This window comes from Syngnathus floridae, chromosome 18, assembly GCF_059516105.1.
Source record: "Syngnathus floridae isolate MCC-2025c chromosome 18, RoL_Sflo_1.0, whole genome shotgun sequence".
Taxonomy (NCBI): Eukaryota; Metazoa; Chordata; class Actinopteri; order Syngnathiformes; family Syngnathidae; genus Syngnathus; species Syngnathus floridae.
Genome location: NC_142430.1, coordinates 3,323,376 through 3,341,923, shown reverse-complemented (window position 1 = coordinate 3,341,923; position 18,548 = coordinate 3,323,376). Strand labels below are relative to the sequence as shown.

The window sequence follows — 18,548 nt, the reverse complement described above, 5'->3', positions numbered from 1 at the left end:
ATAGGAAGGTTAAAGAGTTTGTTAAAATCCACGGGAGGGCGGGCTCCCCTGCTTGCCTGTGAGACGATAAGAATGCGCATTGTGTGAGTGTGTGTATGGTTTGACTGAGAGTGATCTCATTTGAGCTCTCCTTTATGTAAACAGTGGTTTTGTGAGAGTAGAGGAAAGGAGACATTTAACCACTGTTCTGTGAATTAAATTGGCTTTAGGACACTGTAGGTGCCATTCAAATTGCCAACTCCGAAATTTAGAGAAATAAACCATGGGAAAATCAAATAGCAAACAAAAGCCGCTACCCCGACATGAATTAAAATGCAAGGGGTCGACACCGAAAATATAAAATATCTTGGCAATTGCATATTTTGGACAGAGGTGGTTGCATTATGCGACGTGGCGGTGGCGAGGCTCTCCGCACTTCAGTTGCTCCCCCCACCCTTGTTATCAGCTGGGAAGATTGTCATGTCTATGTTGTGGGCCCGTGTGTTTGTTTCTGTGTATGTTTGTCTTTGTGTATCAGTTCGTTATAAGGGTTGGAATTGCGTTAAATTGGTGCACGAAAACGGTGTGCTAGACAATGGTTTATCAGATTTGCATTTTTAAATGTAAAAATTAGAAATTATAGAATAATATGAGAGTTGTGGGCAGAAACTCGTCCGACGAGGAGAGTGCCCAACCCTCATAAAAATGTGGGAGTAAGAGAAAACACATTGTAGAACTGGATAAAATTAGGTTAAAGCTTAGAAATCAATGGTGTTATCATTATTCTCTTATCCCCTGCATTGCAAATGTCTTCTTGATGCAGATAGGTTAACAGACTAGGACTTTAGTGAGGACATAATTCCTCACTTGATGGGGGTTAGTAATTGTCCCAATTCTAGTCACATGTTTTGTGGGACCACAGCAACAACATTATATTTAATTTGCAGGCCATTATTTAGTATGATATGACAGTGTCTAGCTAAGTAGACTGTTCTATCAAAAAATGTGAGAGTGAAGGAGGAGGTTTGATTTGTAATCTGACATTTGGGTCCCATTTTGAAGAGTCTCTGCAGGAGCATAGATTGTTTTTGTTTGTTTTTAAAGATATGTTTTACAGTTTATCTCGGTGCAGTAAGGATATAGCAATTTTGCAAGACGCAAAAAAGCAAATTACATTCTCATTTTCCCAGATGAGAGGAAAATTGAAAGATAAGGAAGACGAAGAAAAGATAAAAAAGAACTTGCTGTTGCACTGACAGGAAGATGATGACACAGTGTCAGCGCGAGCTCGCTTAAGAATCGCAGCTAAGAATGTGATGAATGAAGATGGGACAAATGATGAAATTACAAAGACGGATGTTGTGGTATGGCAAAGCGAACCGTCCTCTCCGTCTTTGTACCCCGAATTAAACGACTCATTGCTTCCTATAATTTGAGAGGTGATGAAGTACAACAGGTTGTCATGGCATCCTTAACCAAACATTCGGCAAGCGTTAAAGGCACCTGGTGTCCTTTTGATCTCCAGGGCCGTCCATTGGAATATAACGGGGTACCATTACAAATACAAATTGACCAACTATTGGGCAGGATAAAAATAAAATCCCAACGTAGAGCAAATTACACAGACATTGGCCGAACTAAACAAAAACAAGATAAGACAAGTCTTTAGACACAGACCGGAAAGAGTGTTCAACTGATGTCTATGATCAACAACTTAAAAATGCTCTACATGCAAATTTGCGACCAGTATTTTGTCGACAACGAATTCGACAAATTTTTTCCCTATAAAATGGTGCCGTTTGGGTTTGAAGTACATGATCGCTTCGAAGGAGGATAAGCATGATTTAAGATACGCGATTGATTAATGAGAAGGCTATCCCTTGTGCCAGGGGTGTCAAACTAATTTGTTCGCGGGCCGCGGTGTAGTCATGGCTTCTTTTGGAGGGCTGGTATGACTGGTATACCCGAGTAGGTGTGTGAGCGCCTCATATTGTGGGAGTTGCAAAACGAGCTGACGAGTAACTCGCTTTCAAATCAGACAAATACGAACTGGTCTAATATTTAAACTTACAACATTATTAAGAGGGAAGATAATTTGCAATTCGAGTAATGACATGAATATGAAGCACATTTTGACACCTGTGCCTTATACAAAGGTGAATTAGGATTAGGAATTGCTTGCAATATAATTACAAATTAGTTAACACCTGTGTGATTGATTGATTGATTGGATGATTGATTAATTGATTGTCAGAGTGAGTGAGTGAGTGAGTGAGTGAGTGAGTGAGTGAGTGAGTGAGTGAGTGAGTGAGTGAGTGAGTGAGTGAGTGAGTGAGTGAGTGAGTGACTTTTCTGTCGCCTGCACGTCATCTTTCTTGCATGGCTACGTTGCTGTCTCAGCTGCATCTGACCGTTGAAAGATGCACAACACTCAATCCTGCCACTCTCATTCCCCTTCCTGACGACGGCGGATTCCATGGTTGTGTCGGTGCTGCCTAACAGATTGCATAGGCTCGGCCTGATTTGGAAGATACGCCTCTGCCAGATGGTCATGTGGTTTTTGTTGATGGGTCTTCTAAGAAAAATGAATCTGGTGTGACCCTTACTGGGTATGCCATTGTTACTGCCGACATGGTTTTGGAGGCTGCTAAACTGCCATCCAATATGTCTGCACAGGCCGCTGAGCTCATTGCTTTGACTGGGGCCTGCAATTTGTTTGCAAACGAGTCCGTCACTATCTGGACTGATAGTCAGTATGCTTTTGCTTCAGTGCACGTTTTTGCTCGGCAGTGGAGCAACCGTGGCATGATAACTTCTGCAGGGAAGCCCGTCAACCCATTCCACATTACTGACTCGACTTTTGGGCGCTGTCCAGCTGCCTTTAACGATGGCGGTTTGCAAGTGTGCTGCTCACACTGCGTGCTCTGATCCTGTTTCTCTCGGTAATGCTTTTGCTGACAATTCCGCTAAGGCCGCTGCGGAGGGCCTGCTCCATGTCTTGCCTCGTAACTTGTTCAAATGGGCTGCTATTTCGAGTCATGGGGTCACCCATGTCTCGACGGGGGGTATGGTGAAACAAGTTGAAGCTATTTATACAACATACGGCTTTGCAGCTTTTTCAAAACAATTTTGCAGAGCGTGTTTGATCTGTGCTAAACATAACCCACAAGGCAATTTAAGACCTCAGAGAGGGAAATTCCCGACTCCATTGTATCCGTTTCAGATAATACATATGGATTATATCCAATTACATAAATGTGAAGGGAAAGAATATTGTTTAGTCATAATAGACGCATTTTCTAAATGGGTAGAAACATTTCCTACCAAACATGCTGATGCACTCACAGTGGCAAAGGCCTTATGCAAAGACATCATTCCAAGATACGGCATTCCGGAAACAATTTACAGCGACAATGGTCCACATTTTGTAAATCAAATAGTGCATAATATTGGGAGAATGTTCCACATAAATCTAAAGAACCGTTGTTCCTGTCGTCCGCAATCAGTTGTTGAGAGATCTAACGCGACTATAAAAAACAGATTAAAGAGATGTATGGAAGAAACCAAACGACCATGGACTCAGTGCTTAGACCTGGTCAAAATGTACATAAATATTACAAGTACAACAGGGCTAACTCCCTATGAAACTATGTTTGGAAGACCTTACAGGCTTCCTCAGTTCAAGAACACATGGGAGATCCCCGAGGAAGCCACGTTAGCTGATTACATGAGAAAAATGTTGGAACGTCAAAAGAATCTAACCAATAACACTGATGGTGAACCCATTTCTCCGCAGGAAGACCCCAAAGTGGTACCGGGAGACTGGGTTTTGATCAAGAGTATCGAGAGGAAGAATTGGCATTCACCTAAGTGGGAAGGTCCCTTTTTGGTACTACTCACGACACCTAATGCTTTGAAAATAGCCGAACGCAACACGTGGATTCATTTATCTCATTGTAAAAAGGTGATCTCTGCAGACCCAACCTAAGTACGGAAGGTGAGCAAAGTCTGGTAATAGTGCCTGATCCTGGTGCCAAGATCCAGGATTGACACGAAAGCTAGCAGAAGCCAATTTCCAAGACACCAACCCGAAGCTCAGGGTGTTGACTCTGAGGAGATCCAAAAACATGAGCATTGGAGAGTCATTTGGTGAGTACTTTAATCGGGCTGTGGCCTGCGCAAAGTCCCCTTTTGATCATGTTGTTTGTACACCAGACCGCGTTCCAACTTGCGTACCATGGCTTTTGTCTTGGACTTACAATAACTCATTAATGTTTACTGTGGCTCCTAATACACCTTCTTCTATTATTCTACCTATGAAAAGTTTGAAAGGTTTCGGAATGGTCACCCCGCTCTCTGGTTCCAGTGAAGAGGCTGTGTTCTTTGCTAAACGAGTGACTTTGAAGAATCAGGGCACAAGCCTCCTTTTGACTCTTACACTCCCTGATGGTCAAATTCGTCCTCCAAATGCCACCTTGTTTAACACTTCTTGTTGGGGTTTTCAACTGTGGGCTTGGTCCTCACTTTCCTATTGCTATTTGCATTAACAAAACATTGTAGATCGCAGACTGTCCCGTTACAAATAATTACACCCTGTCAGCAGGAGCAAAAATCACAAGTATGCTCCTTACTGATGTAGACGGCTATTTTGTGGCCTCCACAGGGATAAGCGGTCATACTAACAACTGGCTTCTTATGGCTGGGCAGGCCGCAAAGATGGCTGGCGCCAGTTGCGTTGCATGCATGGGTCCAAGACCTCTTTTGAAAATCATACCTGCGAATATAGGTCCTAAGTGTGCTGTTACTTTAATGTTAAGCCTGTCCATTTCACCCACTCATGATTGTTTTAAATGGGATAAGGTTTACCCTGTTGCCTCTATGACAAAATATAAACCCCTTTTTTCGTCCGATGTAGCTAAGGGTAATTTTACATGAATTAGATTACCTGGTACCGGTGAGAGGCTCGGCGCCCTACCTCCTCTATGGTGTGGGTCCATGACCAATGTCACTGCCCCTTTTTTGCCCATTGCTCGTAGTGATGTTTGGTTTTGGTGTAATAGTAACAAACTTTATGATAGGTTGCCTTTCGACAGCTCCGGAATTTGCGCTTTGGTAACCCTATTGCTACCTGTTCATTTGTTACCGATGTCCTCTTATGATCTAACATCTTTTGCTAAGTCCGTGGTTCCCGTTTTCTGGCCGAGAACGAAACGAAGCGCCGAGTGGCGGGGCGCGGCTAATCCAACTTACATTGACGCCATTGGTGTTCCTGGAGGAGTACCGGATGAGTATAAGCTGGTGAATCAGATAGCAGCTGGTTTTGAATCCGCCCTGTGTTGGTGGTGTACTATTAACAAAAATGTTGACAGGATTAACTACGTCCATTACAACGTGCAGAGGCTTGGAAACTGGTCCGAGGCGGGTTTCAGGGCGGTCCACTCCCAACTGGCCGCTACTTCCCTCATGGCTTTCCAGAATCGAATGGCCCTTGACATGCTACTCTCAAAGGAGGGCGGTGTCTGCGCCATGTTCGGTGAGCAATGTTGCACGTTTATTCCGAATAATACTGCAGCCGGCGGAAGCCTGTCCCAGGCCCTTGAGGGCCTGCGGACCTTGAACGGGAAGATGAAGGAGCACAGTGGGGTGAACACAGACGTTTGGACCGACTGGTTGACCGTGTTCGGAAAGTACCGCACCCTGGTTTCCTCTGCCCTGGTCTCCATAGCCGTTTTCTCTGCCATTTTGACCTTGTGTGGATGTTGTTGCATCCCTTGTCTCCGATCCCTAATTAACAGACTAATTACAGCTGCTATCTCTCCACCAGCTGAGACTTTCCCGTTGCTCCAAAGTGATGACCTTTCGATCGACGCGGGTTCCTTCTCTAGTGACGACCCGGTCGGCGACTCTATTGTGGTAAACCTGTCCGGTTTGTTTCTTGACCCTAGCTTTGCCGATTGTGACTCAGTTTCCTCCTGTGTGTAAGTTAGTTCTTGCGAAATGTGATCCCTCGGCTGAAAATCTTTTTGAAGTGGCCATATGGGTGATGAGTTGTTCTCCGGGAACTTATGATAAAACAGGGGGGAATTGTTAGATAAATTGTATATATATGTTATCATGCGTTCCCTAATGAGTACTTATTAATAAAGTTATTGCGCAGAATGCTTGCTGTTTCTTCTTGCAGACATCACCCAGTCCACAACAAGTCAAACGATGCTGTCTGGAGCTTCCTGACCTTCTACACATCTGGGAATCCAAGAAAGTTGTTGATGTCTGCACATGTCATTTTGTCTATGCACTCTTTTTATTTAACTACTTTGTTTCCCATAACATTCACTTTTCGTTTCTCGTGGGATCCTGTCCGCGACTTCTAGTTTCACATAGAATCTCGTTTCTTCACTCATGAGACAAAGCCCACGCTTTCCCCCCCACCTATCAGGGGCTAGTCTCACATTGTAGGTAGGGCATTCCTAAATAAAAAGAGAGGAGTGTAAACAAGACCTTTAGTGTATTTTGGATTGATGTAAGTCTGTTTGCACTCCTCGCGAGAAAAGACTCAACATTCTGTCTCACTGGTTTTGTCTGCTGATCCTTTTGCTGAATCTGAACCTAACAAAAACCATAGCAGCACAAACGATGATTTTTGCTGCACAAACCGGCACAAACGAAGCACAAACGAATCGGACTATTTCCCTTAAATTTTGCGAGGTTGGGGGGGGGCAACTTCACGCAGGTTGAAACATGAGATATTTCTCACTTTTATATTCAAATTCTGAGGAGCAACAAAAAGAAGAATTGCCTATTGGGTAATACATTCAAGAGTAAAATGAAAATGTCTAATCTGTATTTTCAAATAATACATTTGCCGCAAAGTGGCAAAATCTTTTAACTATCTTTACTCAAAATTCATCCTACAAACATAAAAGATGAGACGGCATTAAGACGTCGAAGAACATAAACCTACAAGGTTTAAACTTTGGAAGAAAAAAAAAACAACAGCAGCGCCTTCTCAGAGGCCATTCACCTCCCACAGCAGAATCTCATTATGAGCCACAGAAAAGAGGAGTGTCCCTGAAGGCGAGAAACAACAAGTCTGCAGCGAGTCGCTGTGTTCTAAGAAGTCCTGGAACTTGCCGCTGGTCCAATCGATCAGCTTCAATATCCGCTCTGGGAGGACGAGGAGAGGTCAGGTGCTGGTGTCAAACACTCAAGAAGCGCGTATGACGACCGGGCAGCATGTTACCTTTCGACCCCAACGCTATGAGTTGACTCTTGGAAGAGAGGCTGAAGCATGTGACCCAGTGAGGCAAAGCGATCTTTTTGATGATCTTATTCAAAGACATATTAAAATATATATACAAAGTCAGCCAGGCTCAGCTACAAAATACACAATAGACAGCAGATACCGTTTTTTTGTAGAGGCTGTAGAAAATGAGCTCTTTCTCAATTCCGTAACCCGTGTAGATGAGCAGGCCGGGGTCTGTTGGGCAGAAGGCCGCCAGGCTCGGTGGTGGGCTGTCATCCTGCAATACAATACGAGGATGGAAATTCATTCATCTGTGACATTCCATTGTGTATATTATTATAAAACAATAATACATCCAATCTGGAGACTGGAATGACTCATTTTGCATGACTCACTTGGAGCACTTGACATTCTGCGTGGCATTTTCTGCTCTTTTTGTTGTTGTACCGTGAGCGTACCTGGCAATATGGCGGAGCGGGAAGTGTGAGCCAGTCGAGTAAAGCGCATTTGCACTTGATCCAATCAGCCGCCCAGACGCTGACGCGTCTGTCAACGCTGGCAGCCAACCACAGCTCGTTCCCCACTAATCCAAAGTCCTTACACTGGAAAGAGGAACAACTTGCTAGGGGGTACAAATTTTACAAAATGCCAGGAGAAGAATTCCAGCAAACTTTTTTTTTCTTCTGTTAAACAAGTTCAAAATGTGTTACAAACCATCCCTAGCCTTGCATAATTTGGGTGAAAGCTGAGCAAAGGAAATGCCAGCCTGTTTTGTTTTTTGTCCTCCCAAAGAGAAGCTGACAAAAACCCTTGATAACAGCACTCTTGCGGGAGAATGAAGTGGTGCTTCACAAGAACAACCCATTTTTAACAACTATTAATTAGAGTTGAAGAGGTCATACTTGTATGCGGCAGAAAAAAAAAATTCTCCATCATACTTGACTCCATTAATCTCAAAGCATCCTCTTAATCTTTCTCACTATTCTTATTTGATTGCAGAGTGTGATTATCAAAGTCAAAGTCAAAGTCAGCTTTATTGTCAATTTCTCCACATGCCAAAGACACACAAAGAAACTGAAATTTCGTTCCCCCCTATCCTACGGTGACAAGTGATGTATGACAAGTATGTGATGTGCACATGCACTTCAGCATTTGAATCCAACAAGGTGCCTCATGAGATGTTTCCTACATTGTGCATAGCCATCTGGCTAGAACCTGACCTGTTCATGAACACACTGGATGGTGGCGATGGCCGCTCCTTTGTGATCCCTGAAAACACGGATGGTTGATCCATCCAGGGCGCGGCTGACAGCTATGAGACCATTCTTGCCGCCAGACAGGATCACATCACCTGGGTTAAAACAATTAAATCACCCAAATATTTCATGGACCAAATGAGAGACTATCAGGACGGAAAATAACGTGAGAGGTACTCACCATTGGCGGAGTACTGGATGGCGGTGACTGCGACGCGGTGGGGATGCAACTTGCGCTCCATTTCTGCGGAGGCGAGGTGAAAGACTCGCAGGGTGCCGTCACTGTAGCCCGCCGCCACGCGCACATGCTGTACGCCCGGAGACGAACTCCAGCACACACACGTACACGACTGAAATAGCAAGCAGCAAATGAACTGAAATTCAATTCTGCATATTAAATTGCAGTGTTAAAGAAGAAAAATATTTTCTTTCCGGTTCTCACCTGATTGAGCACCTGGAACTGCACCACCAGTTCATTGGTGGGGCTCGTCCAAACCCTCAGACTGCCATCTTGGCTGCAAGTGGCAAAGTGGGTCTCATCTGCCTGAAAGGCCAAATCGTTCACCTGCACCGCAGAACAGCTTTCGATTACACATTGAGTTTTCACGTTCAATAAGAAAAGCAATTGTGTTAATAATTGAGGAACGACTAACTACCGGCCAGTTGATTTTCAGTCGAGTGCTCTACTCGAAGCGGGTGTTAATGACAGAATCGAATTTAATGACAGCCTTTCGCCGTGTGGTGTTTCTCAGCCGTTTAAATGTGTGATTGGCGCGCTCTTCGTCATTTTGAGCTCTGCACTCAGCCCGAGTAAGGGGAGGCTTATGTGTGTCTGAGTAACGATTGCGACGTTGTTACCTTATCGTTGTGGCCGCTGACTAGGCGAATGCTGCTGTTGTCCGACCAGTCGACGTACCACAATGTTCCCATGGTGGTTCCAACGATGCCCATGTCCATCGTGTTGTCAAAGGCGGCGCTGACTGCGGTACCGTCCAGCATGATCTCCTGCTTTAGCACCGCTGACGTCCTGTTTTGGTCAAAAAAAGTACACGGCGCAGCCTTGGTCAATTAATGGGGTGGCAGGGGACAATACAAAATTCTCATAAATGATGTAAACTTTCTAAATGAATAATCAATGTCATTTAATTCAATTTGAGGAATCACAAGCACTCTTTTTTCTTGGCCAGAAGCTTCATACGCCGCGGCACAGCTTCGACCTCCCACAGTCGCAGCCAGTGGGTGTTGCTGCCTGTCAATAGGCTGTTTGCTCGACACAGCAACACACCTTTGGAAAGACAAAAAACAAAACACATCAAAGTGTTGTACCTATTTTTCCATTTCCTGACACAACGCCAAACTATACTTACCAATTTCGCCCTCGTCGGCCTCCCATGTCATAAAGCAGCTTTGTGTCTTGATGTCCCAAGCACAGATGTGTCCTCTGTTGGTCGCAGTGAACAGCAAGGTGTCTGAATGGTAGGACAGAGACGTCAGCTCCACGTCGCCCACCTCTACTGGTGCCCTTGCTCTCTGGAGCTGAATGCATGGCCACGTATGAAGTTTTAATACAGAAGAAAATAAACGGTGGATCATCAGTTACTTACTCTGAGGTCACCATCTTGGCCGCTATTGGTGAAGAGGCCGAAGTAAACCCCTTGGCTGCCTACGCAGGCTAGCTGGCCGGTCGCCGAAGGGCTCAAGGCTGCGTCGTGGATTGGCCCCAACACACCCTCACAGGAGAGCATCCGGAAGGTGGCGCCGCACCACACGGCCACTGATGGATCTGAGAAGTCTCCTAACATGGTAGCGAATGGAAGCGGATTTCGTCGTAAAATATCATTTGGACTATACAGTGAAGCCCCGATCAATGTTTTCGGTCCTTTTCCCCCCCAACTTACCTACGGAGAGGAAAAAGCGATCATCTTTGGAGAAAGTGAGACTCTGCACTGCCCCTCTGTGGTAGGAAACGGTATTGACACAAGCGCCACTCTGGAGGGCCCAAATGCGAATGAGGCTCTCGCTGGCACTTTTGCTTGCGGCAGAGGCCAAAATCTGGACAAATTATAACATGGACAAAAAAGAAATCATTTACCTCTTGGAACAATTATCATTGACAAAATGTGTGCATTTCTGTTTTTTAATCAAACTGAACATCTTTGAATGTTAATATACTGTATGCTATGCTCAATGGCAGTATAAAAGATCCAGACAAAATAAGTTACTGTACAGCAATTCACCAGCCCCCATCCCGCTCTCTCAGGGTGGAATTGAGTTAAAAATAGAAGCCCTTCTGCCCCTTGAGGCTTTTTTTTCTATCCAGATAATTGGAGACATAATGTGTTCTGGGAGGCACCTAGCGCACCACTCAGTGATTAGGCTGCAAGGCTTGAAAATCCAAAGAAGCCAGAAAATACGAGCGAGAGCCCTGCTGAGAAAATTGGCAGGCGGCCCTCTGGTTCACTTGCTCTTCTATGGTGATACTTTCATGCGGAGCCATTTAATCCGTCGTGTAGCTTTGGGCACACGGACGAGCGTTTGAATAGAAGCCCCGGTTTTCTGTCGGCTATCATTGTCCAACGACATACTCCAAGTATGGTGAGATTTTGGCAGTGTCTTCCTACCTGAGCGTCGTTTGAGATGGCAAGACAAGAGATCTCTTCCCCGTGGCCCTGCAAATGTCTCTGATGCCCCGAGTTGACATTCTCCACCACCACCACACCCCCGCATGAGTATGCAAATAAACCTGTGACCAAAAAAAGAGTTGCCGGAAAGCAGAAAAAAGGTTCCCTGTGAGAAGAGGAGCTGCACTACACTTTGCATTTCTTCTCATTAATCTTGAGCAACCTTGGTCAGGGCTCCAAACCAGGTTGCCACGCCCGTTGCCATTGTAACCGATTACTGACTTCAGTGTCATGCTCGCTTTGCCTGGATGAGGAGTCACAGCCGTCTGAATGCAAGATAATATTTCAAATCGTCAAAAAAAATATTACACCGGACATTTTTGTATGTATGGGTGACGTTTGACCTCATCACGAGTGGAAGTTTTAAATCGCGGTATGAAGTGTCGATAACAATCTGGATGCACCGCTTTCTTCCCAGTGAAATCTACAAAATGGCAAAGATCATGCTCGTCATTGATTATTTTATTCTTAACGTAGTTGTGAAGGTGGAGACCTACCATGGCTTGGAAGTTTGCAACTCAGTCTCAAGCTATTGGCGAGTTCCGTGATTTTCAAGAAGGGCGTGGTGGTGGGATCGAAATGAGAGCTCGGCTCTGAATCGGTGGCTGTGACTACTAGTGGAGTTGACAGTCCATCGCTCAAGTCTCAAAGATGGAGAACAAAGACACAAAATTCAGTACACTCGCGTTTTGAGCCACGGGGCTAAGATAAGCCATCCATTCATGCATTTTCTGAATCGCTTCATCCTTACAAGGTTCACAGGTGTGCTGATTCAATTCAAATCCAGACAATGGCTACTATACATCTGTTGCTAAGCAACAAGCGGCCTCAAGCTTGGCAATGCTCTCAGGGCACCACTGTTATCATTTATGGTGCTCTCAACGGTTCGATTCATTGACGCTTTTAGTTTAATAGTTATAAAATATGTCTGCAGGTATAATGAGTAGGGTAAATTCATTTTTGCGGCTCGTGCTAATGCACGACTGCATCACATTACCGTCGTCCAGCTCGACCTCGGTGGAGTCTGTGACGCTGGCATCCAGTGGCGGCGGAGGAGACGCGGGTAGCGGTGCCCTTTCTCGAGGCATCTCATCCACTGCTTATCAATTGAAACGACCAATCAGATCATGCGCGGCGGCATTTGACTCCTGAGGTTTGTATTGAACACGTTTAGCGTACCTGAGGCTGACGGAAATCCCGGCGATAATCTGCGGGTAGAGACAAAGCATCACAAAAATGTGCATTTCCATTTTATAGACAAGAATTGAACATGATGGCGATTAGTACCGGAAGGTATGCGGAAAGTCCGCTGTGTGTGCCAGGAAGTCCCAAAGGAAAATGGCGTCCCCCACTGAGACCACGCCTTGTTGTCCAGGGGTAAAGCTCACCTGGTTGATGGGCTGACTATGACCTATAAACGTCTGGGGGAACAAAACACGTTTGAGTACTCTTCACCTGAAATGTCAAAGCACCACTTAACAATATGGCAGTACAGGACAAAAAATGGTGCGTTTTATTTTTGTACCTGCGAGTTCATACTAAGATACATGTTATAATCCCACACTTTAATTGCATTATGTCCCGCCGTGACCAAATATCTTCTGTCATTGCTCACAGCCAGAGAGGAACACCAGTGCTTGTGCACCTTGGACACCTGTCACACACACGCACGAGAATTTTTTTTTATAATAATCAGACCATTTATGGAACAAAACATTGAAGTCAATAATTAAATCAACTACCTGACGGAGCAGGCTGCCCGTCTTGGTGTTGACCCAGAGGATTTTGTTAGCAGACGTCGCTACCAACAAATGCTCGGGGGAGGCTGAGGAGAAGCAGACCTTCATGGCCGAGTCCAGAAAGGTGCTCTCCGAATCCAAAATACTCAGATCCAGACGGAGCGACTGAAGGAGGAAACAGGAGGCAACAACACGTCCGTTAACATTGCACGGTTCGGGTTCAATCAAAACATTTTGGTCTGTGAGACGGGTGCTACCTCTTCTAATGACAGTGCGTCGGCAATGGTGATGGTGTACTCTGAGGGCCCAACGAAAGCCAGACAGCGGCTGTCGCAGCTCACCGTGAGAGCATCCGGAGCGCGCCCGCTGCCTCGGGCCACCACACCACCTGAACCGTCAGGGAGTCAACGTATGAAAATCATCTTGGTCGCATTGGTGGGCGAGCACGTATACGCACAGACGACTCGGATGGCGTGGCTGTCATTGTCGCAGGAGTTGTAGAGCGCCAGGGAGCCCTCGGAGTCAGCGCTGTACATGCAGTCGCCGTCGGGGGAGAAGGCGAGGCCCACCACTTCGCCTCTGTGGTGGCTGCCATGTGTGGACGGGCAAATACGATCAGCATCATTGTTGGAAATGGATGCTTCAATTCAAATATGTGTTCACGCATACTCGTGCTCGGCCAAGAGCTTGCCACAGGAGATATCAAAGACTCGGACGGCGCCCGAGCTGAAGCCACAGGAGAAGATCTGCTCGCTTGGGTGAAAAGCCACTGAACATGGTTTATCCTCTGACACAAAGTCAAACATCTGCGAACAACACGGGAAGACCTTGAGTCATTTGTCATAACATATTGAAAACAAAGACAGATCGCTTTCAAACGTCAAAGCTCGACCTGCTGCAAGGAGTCCATGGACCAAATGCGCACGGAGCCGTCGGCCGAGGCAGTGGTGAGATGCTGGCGAATGGCGTCCACGCTGAAGCCGAGCACGGCGCCCGTGTGCGACCTCATCAGCGTGTTGTAACCCCGACTGCTCACATCAAGGAACCCCAGGTTAGCAGTAAAGGTGGCGGTCAGGACGCGCGTGCTGTCTGATGACACAGATACCAGGCTCACGGGACCCTCGTGCTCTAGAAAGCAAATGGTTTGGAAAGTCAGTGATCGTCTCGCTTGAAATGAGAAAAGAGAATCGGTGAGAACTTGTTTAGCATCTGGGTCATGGTGATGAAAGCATTTTGACTTCCAGCTCATTGGATGTTGACAGCTGCGCGAGCCGTTTTCACTCTGCTGGGCATTCACGCCATTATGATGGCCTGATTTCCTCAAGTCAAAGCTTATGCCACATCGTTTGCCACCTACCAGCTTCCAAGACGACAGCGGAAAAATCCAGAGGCCAAAGCCGCAGGAAGCCATCTTCGGAGCCAGTGGCACAGAAGGTTGAGCACACACTGAGGCTGTTGATGGCGATTCCAGGAGCTGATCAAGCATACACATGTACTCAATTTTATTTAAAAAAAAAATCCTTCAAACTGGGGATCGTTGATTTTTTTTCAAATATATTTTTTCATGAACATTTCATTTTAAGGTGCAAATGATATTTTCTCTTAGCTTACAAAAAACCACGAGGGTCGCAGGCTTCCAAGGTGTTAATTATATCCACTTTTCGCAGTATAAACGAGCACAATGTGCCACCTACAGCTATGTTTAGCACCAATGACTTCATGATTGCCTTCTACCAAGTGAGTACCTTTCAATGTGAAAATTATTCTACCCTTGCTGTCAGTTTCCTAGCAGGGATTTAACATAGTTTTTTTTGGCTACTTTAGACATGTTGTCCTTTTGTTATAATAAAATAAAAAAAAAAAAACCACCTCCTCTCTGTTGGCCGGTTGTTAGGGCAAGCATTGCACCTCAGGAAAGGCCAAACCTACCTTTATTGAGAGGCCACTTCTCCTGCTGCTGCACAGGGAACAACCATCTGACATTTCTAATGACAACTCGGGCGTAGTCAATTTCAAAAATATGGCCGCTCCTGCAGCTGGCAAACCTGCCGGGGGAAAACAACTTTGAAGCCTTACGAAACTGACACATTTTGCAGATGGCTCACTGACAGCAGCCTATTATCAAGATGCTGTTGGGGCGATTCTCCCTCCTCAAAGGCCACGTCGGTGAAGTCCAGCGGGCCGTATTCACCGAGGTTGACCGGGCAGGAGCGCAGTGTGCCTTTGCGTACCCGCCACAGACGAATGCTGTCGTGACCGCACGACACCAGCCTGAAAACCAGATCGCATTTACAACTTCAACAATTGATGAGGGTTGTGAGAGGATGGGAGGGAGACTACCTTGTCTCATCAAAGTTGGCAATTTTCATGGCTTTAATGTCCACATCCATTTTGGTCTTGGCAAAGATGCTCACTTCGCCGCCGTTGCCAACGTTAGCCGTGTTCCATATGACCACCAACTACAAAACATGATGGAAAAAAAAAAAAAAAAAAAAAAAAAAAGCAATCACGCAATTTATTTGGAAATTACAACCAGCAAAGAGTGCCATACTTTTGAAAATCTTTCCGTATCTAAGTATAAGCTGGTTCATTATGCTTGACAGCTACTTGCCGTTTTGCCGCGGCTGTCTTTTCCGGCACCGCAAAGAATGCTGCCGCTGTATGAGAAGCTTTGAAAAGAAAAGCAGGCAATTACTGTCAACAGACTGCTTGCCTCCGTTGCATATATGCGAGATCCCCATATAGCCTCTGATTACCTTAGTGACGTGACTGAATGAGATTGCATCCTGAGCATAGCCATGCAATTTCCTTTGAGGTAATTCCATATCCGAACCACGCAGTAATGTCCACTTTGCGCGGAGGCCAACAATGTAGTGTTGCCATTAAAAGCCAGAGCAGAAACCTGACACACAGACAAAGTTAGAATTTTATATCTTGACTACAAAGTCAAAGTCACGGCCGAGTTGGATACCAAAGTGTTGCCGTTTCACCTTATCGGTGTGGCCAATGAAGAATCTCTGCTCGTTGGAGTCGATTTTCATGGAGACCACAATGGCGTGACATGGATAGACCACCGAATCGCCCGACATGGTCCATAAGGCCTAAAACAAAAAACATAAAATATGATAATAGGCCCAATAACAACAATGCCAAATATCAAGCCTACACATTTGGTGGTGGCTCCTCCAAAACCGATGATTCTCTTGAGCCGGAGAATCGGATCAGGCAACAGCTTCTGTGAGAAGAAAAGAAACGCTAAATGCAAAGTGCTTCGCTTCTGCTACATTTACTGTCGAGCATCTCGTCGTACCTGATTTTCCTTTGGGCTTTCAGCAACCTGACAAGATAAAACTGATAAGTACAGGCCATTTACAGCAATGATATATATATATTTTTTTACTTTTCACCTCCTCTTCGAGTTGGCTGAATTCGTCCTCCTCAGTCACAATCGGCGGCGGAGTAGAGTGTCGACTGGACGGCGTCGATTCCTGCTCGGGCCGCGGCTCATTCCTGACGGCAGTGACGACTTCAGGTAGTTGCGGTATGATCACCTGACGGGAAAGCAACATTTGAAAACGATTTGCACAAGTAGCGGGCTATTGATAATCAGTCTTACTAATTCTGGGTTTTGGGATTGGCGTTCATCTTCCATGAGACTTGCTAAAAATATATCACAGCATCATGTGACACTGCAAAAGAAACATTTAGACATCTGTAAAATTTTTCCCTACTCACGGGTCTCCATCTTGGAAGGACCTTTTCGTATGATACCACAGTTCAGATCTCCTTCTAATGGGAACCTGAAGGGACAATGATGCACTTTTGTTCATCGCCCTCTTCCACCATGACATGAGGTAAACTTGTTAGGTTCCAAAAATCTTTTTTGATCCACAATTTGAGGAAAAACAGGTTTCTGGATGAATTCACACCTGATATGATTGTAGAAATTTTGCCAGGTGGAACCCTTGGGCACAGGAAACATCATTTCTCTGGGCATAGGTCCAGCGCCATCAGAAGCGGGCAGGCCCATCAGCTTTGCATCACGGTAGGAAACCTCTGTTGGACGAGGAGATCTGAGAGGGTCGTCCTAATATCATTCATTGTTTCATTTATGTGATGACGATGCTGGCAGTCTCACCGGGATTCAGCAGCAGGTCGCTGGTAAAAGCGTTTTTAACAGACATGTAGGCACAGAGCTTGACGCTTTTAAGGTGACAGTAAGAGAGATGGTTGAGGTAGGTGGCGAGTGTACGCTGCAGATCCATCGTCAGGCAGGTCCAGAGGACCTTGGGGGCTTCTGGAGGTCTGTAACCTAACCAAGCCAACAACAAGTTTCAAAGCACAGATGTGCAATTGGGAATAATGCAATGTCGTATGTTACGTTGCTGTGGAAACTTGGCCATTTCGGTGATCCAATCAAATTCAGATCCGCACTGGAACGGGAACAGAAGCGACGTGGAGGTAAACTTGAACTCTTTGAACATGTTGGAGATGGAGATGCGAATCACGCGGCCATCCTTTGTGTCACGCCACATAAAGAGCGAGACTGGGTATGAATTGAGGTACCAGCTTCTGAGTTAAACAGCTGTTAGAGTACCTCTGCTGTGACATCCAGGACGATCAAAAATGTTTTTCCAGGATTGGGCTTGAAGAGGACGTAGAAATATCGTCCTGTTAGACCCAGAGACTGGTGCGTGTTTTTAGGAATCCGTATGCAACTGTTGTCAGGTACAGCACCCCTGATTCGAATCGCTGTACTGTTGAGGGTCTTGTCCTAAAGTGGTAAACAAATGGGGAAAATAGACGGATAGTAGTTAGAAAATGGGACAACTTAACTGTTCAGGGATGATATAGTATACACCTGCGCTCACTTTGTCATTCATATCATTATTCATATTATCACTCACAAAAGTTACCTTGTATAGTGTTACATCTCCTTCTTTGGATGCCTTTTGCCACTCCAAAAGCCGAAAATGCTTGAATATGTTGACAAAAGGATGCTGCCAATCATCTAGAAGCACAAATTGGCGAATTAGACATCAAGGCAGTACTTCAGAAATGAAAATTATTCCATTGTGTAATATCCAAGGCAGTCTTTTTGTTCTATTGTGTAAGTAAAATTATAAAGAATCAGATATCGTTAAGCTAAGTTCATTCACAAATTTCGTACCCTTGGCAGCCATTGGCAGGGATCAATTCCAGGGCACCCGTCGACTGAATTATACGGAATCGGAATCAGAATCTCATCCAAAGTAAGGACAACTCGCCCAATAGCTTTCATGTACATTTACGCACATTAGCATATTAGCAAACATGAACATACAGTAGTGCTAAACACACAAGAAACTCTGTGAACACGTGTTTTTTTTTCCTTTAAACTATATAAACTTCAAAGTACTTATCAAGAAGTAGTCCATGTTTTTAAGAGTATCAAACGAATTCCAAAAAAAGAATTGACAACTATCGAAGCATCTTGTCCTTCCCGCTCCGTTTTCCGCCGTTGCCAGCGAACGAGCTGACGTCATGACGTACAAACGTTAAAGTGGCTCGAACGCTTATGGGTAATGTAGTTCACAGAAAAAAGTTACTCCCGTTGGATTCCAACTAAAACAACTCGTTGAATGAACACATAGGAAAAAACAAAAGAGAA

At 45.2% G+C, this 18,548-nt stretch overlaps 1 protein-coding gene across 3 annotated transcripts; it reads right to left on the bottom strand.

Annotated features, from left to right (window-relative positions):
* Positions 1 to 6,714: 6,714 nt before the first annotated feature.
* On the bottom strand, positions 6,715 to 18,411 carry wdr90 (WD repeat domain 90). 3 transcript variants are annotated; one of them, XM_088359438.1, is made up of 43 exons: positions 18,069 to 18,411; positions 17,815 to 17,909; positions 17,496 to 17,672; positions 17,280 to 17,415; positions 17,037 to 17,210; positions 16,828 to 16,954; positions 16,634 to 16,698; positions 16,515 to 16,558; positions 16,306 to 16,449; positions 16,209 to 16,235; positions 16,065 to 16,133; positions 15,889 to 15,999; positions 15,655 to 15,800; positions 15,510 to 15,567; positions 15,239 to 15,357; positions 15,008 to 15,169; positions 14,828 to 14,943; positions 14,256 to 14,372; positions 13,791 to 14,026; positions 13,568 to 13,704; positions 13,356 to 13,486; positions 13,156 to 13,286; positions 12,902 to 13,063; positions 12,685 to 12,813; positions 12,447 to 12,580; positions 12,339 to 12,367; positions 12,157 to 12,258; positions 11,657 to 11,803; positions 11,504 to 11,583; positions 11,323 to 11,425; positions 11,100 to 11,221; positions 10,377 to 10,530; positions 10,083 to 10,273; positions 9,846 to 10,014; positions 9,643 to 9,763; positions 9,337 to 9,505; positions 8,921 to 9,043; positions 8,660 to 8,828; positions 8,443 to 8,573; positions 7,681 to 7,824; positions 7,383 to 7,499; positions 7,220 to 7,304; positions 6,715 to 7,143 (listed from the first exon to the last, which is right to left on the bottom strand). In XM_088359438.1, exons 1-43 carry the CDS (start codon positions 18,079 to 18,081, stop codon positions 6,986 to 6,988), a joined length of 5,274 nt encoding a protein of 1,757 aa, XP_088215564.1. In that variant the 5' UTR covers positions 18,082 to 18,411; the 3' UTR covers positions 6,715 to 6,985. The 3 variants fall into 3 exon arrangements, with proteins under 3 accessions (XP_088215564.1, XP_088215566.1, XP_088215565.1); XM_088359440.1 differs by having other exon boundaries at positions 9,649 to 9,763; positions 18,069 to 18,410; XM_088359439.1 differs by having other exon boundaries at positions 12,157 to 12,255; positions 18,069 to 18,410.
* Between the last annotated feature and the right edge of the window lie 137 nt (positions 18,412 to 18,548).

What these genes read in the sequence shown, in the direction of transcription:
- wdr90 (XM_088359438.1), bottom strand. An exon ending in TCCTTCCAAGATGGAGACCC is followed by an intron (nt 16,559 to 16,633) that starts GTGAGTAGGGAA and finishes ATATATTTTTAG; the next exon opens with CAAGTCTCATGGAAGATGAA. An exon ending in CATCTTGATAATAGGCTGCT is followed by an intron (nt 14,944 to 15,007) that starts GTCAGTGAGCCA and finishes TTCCCCCGGCAG; the next exon opens with GTTTGCCAGCTGCAGGAGCG.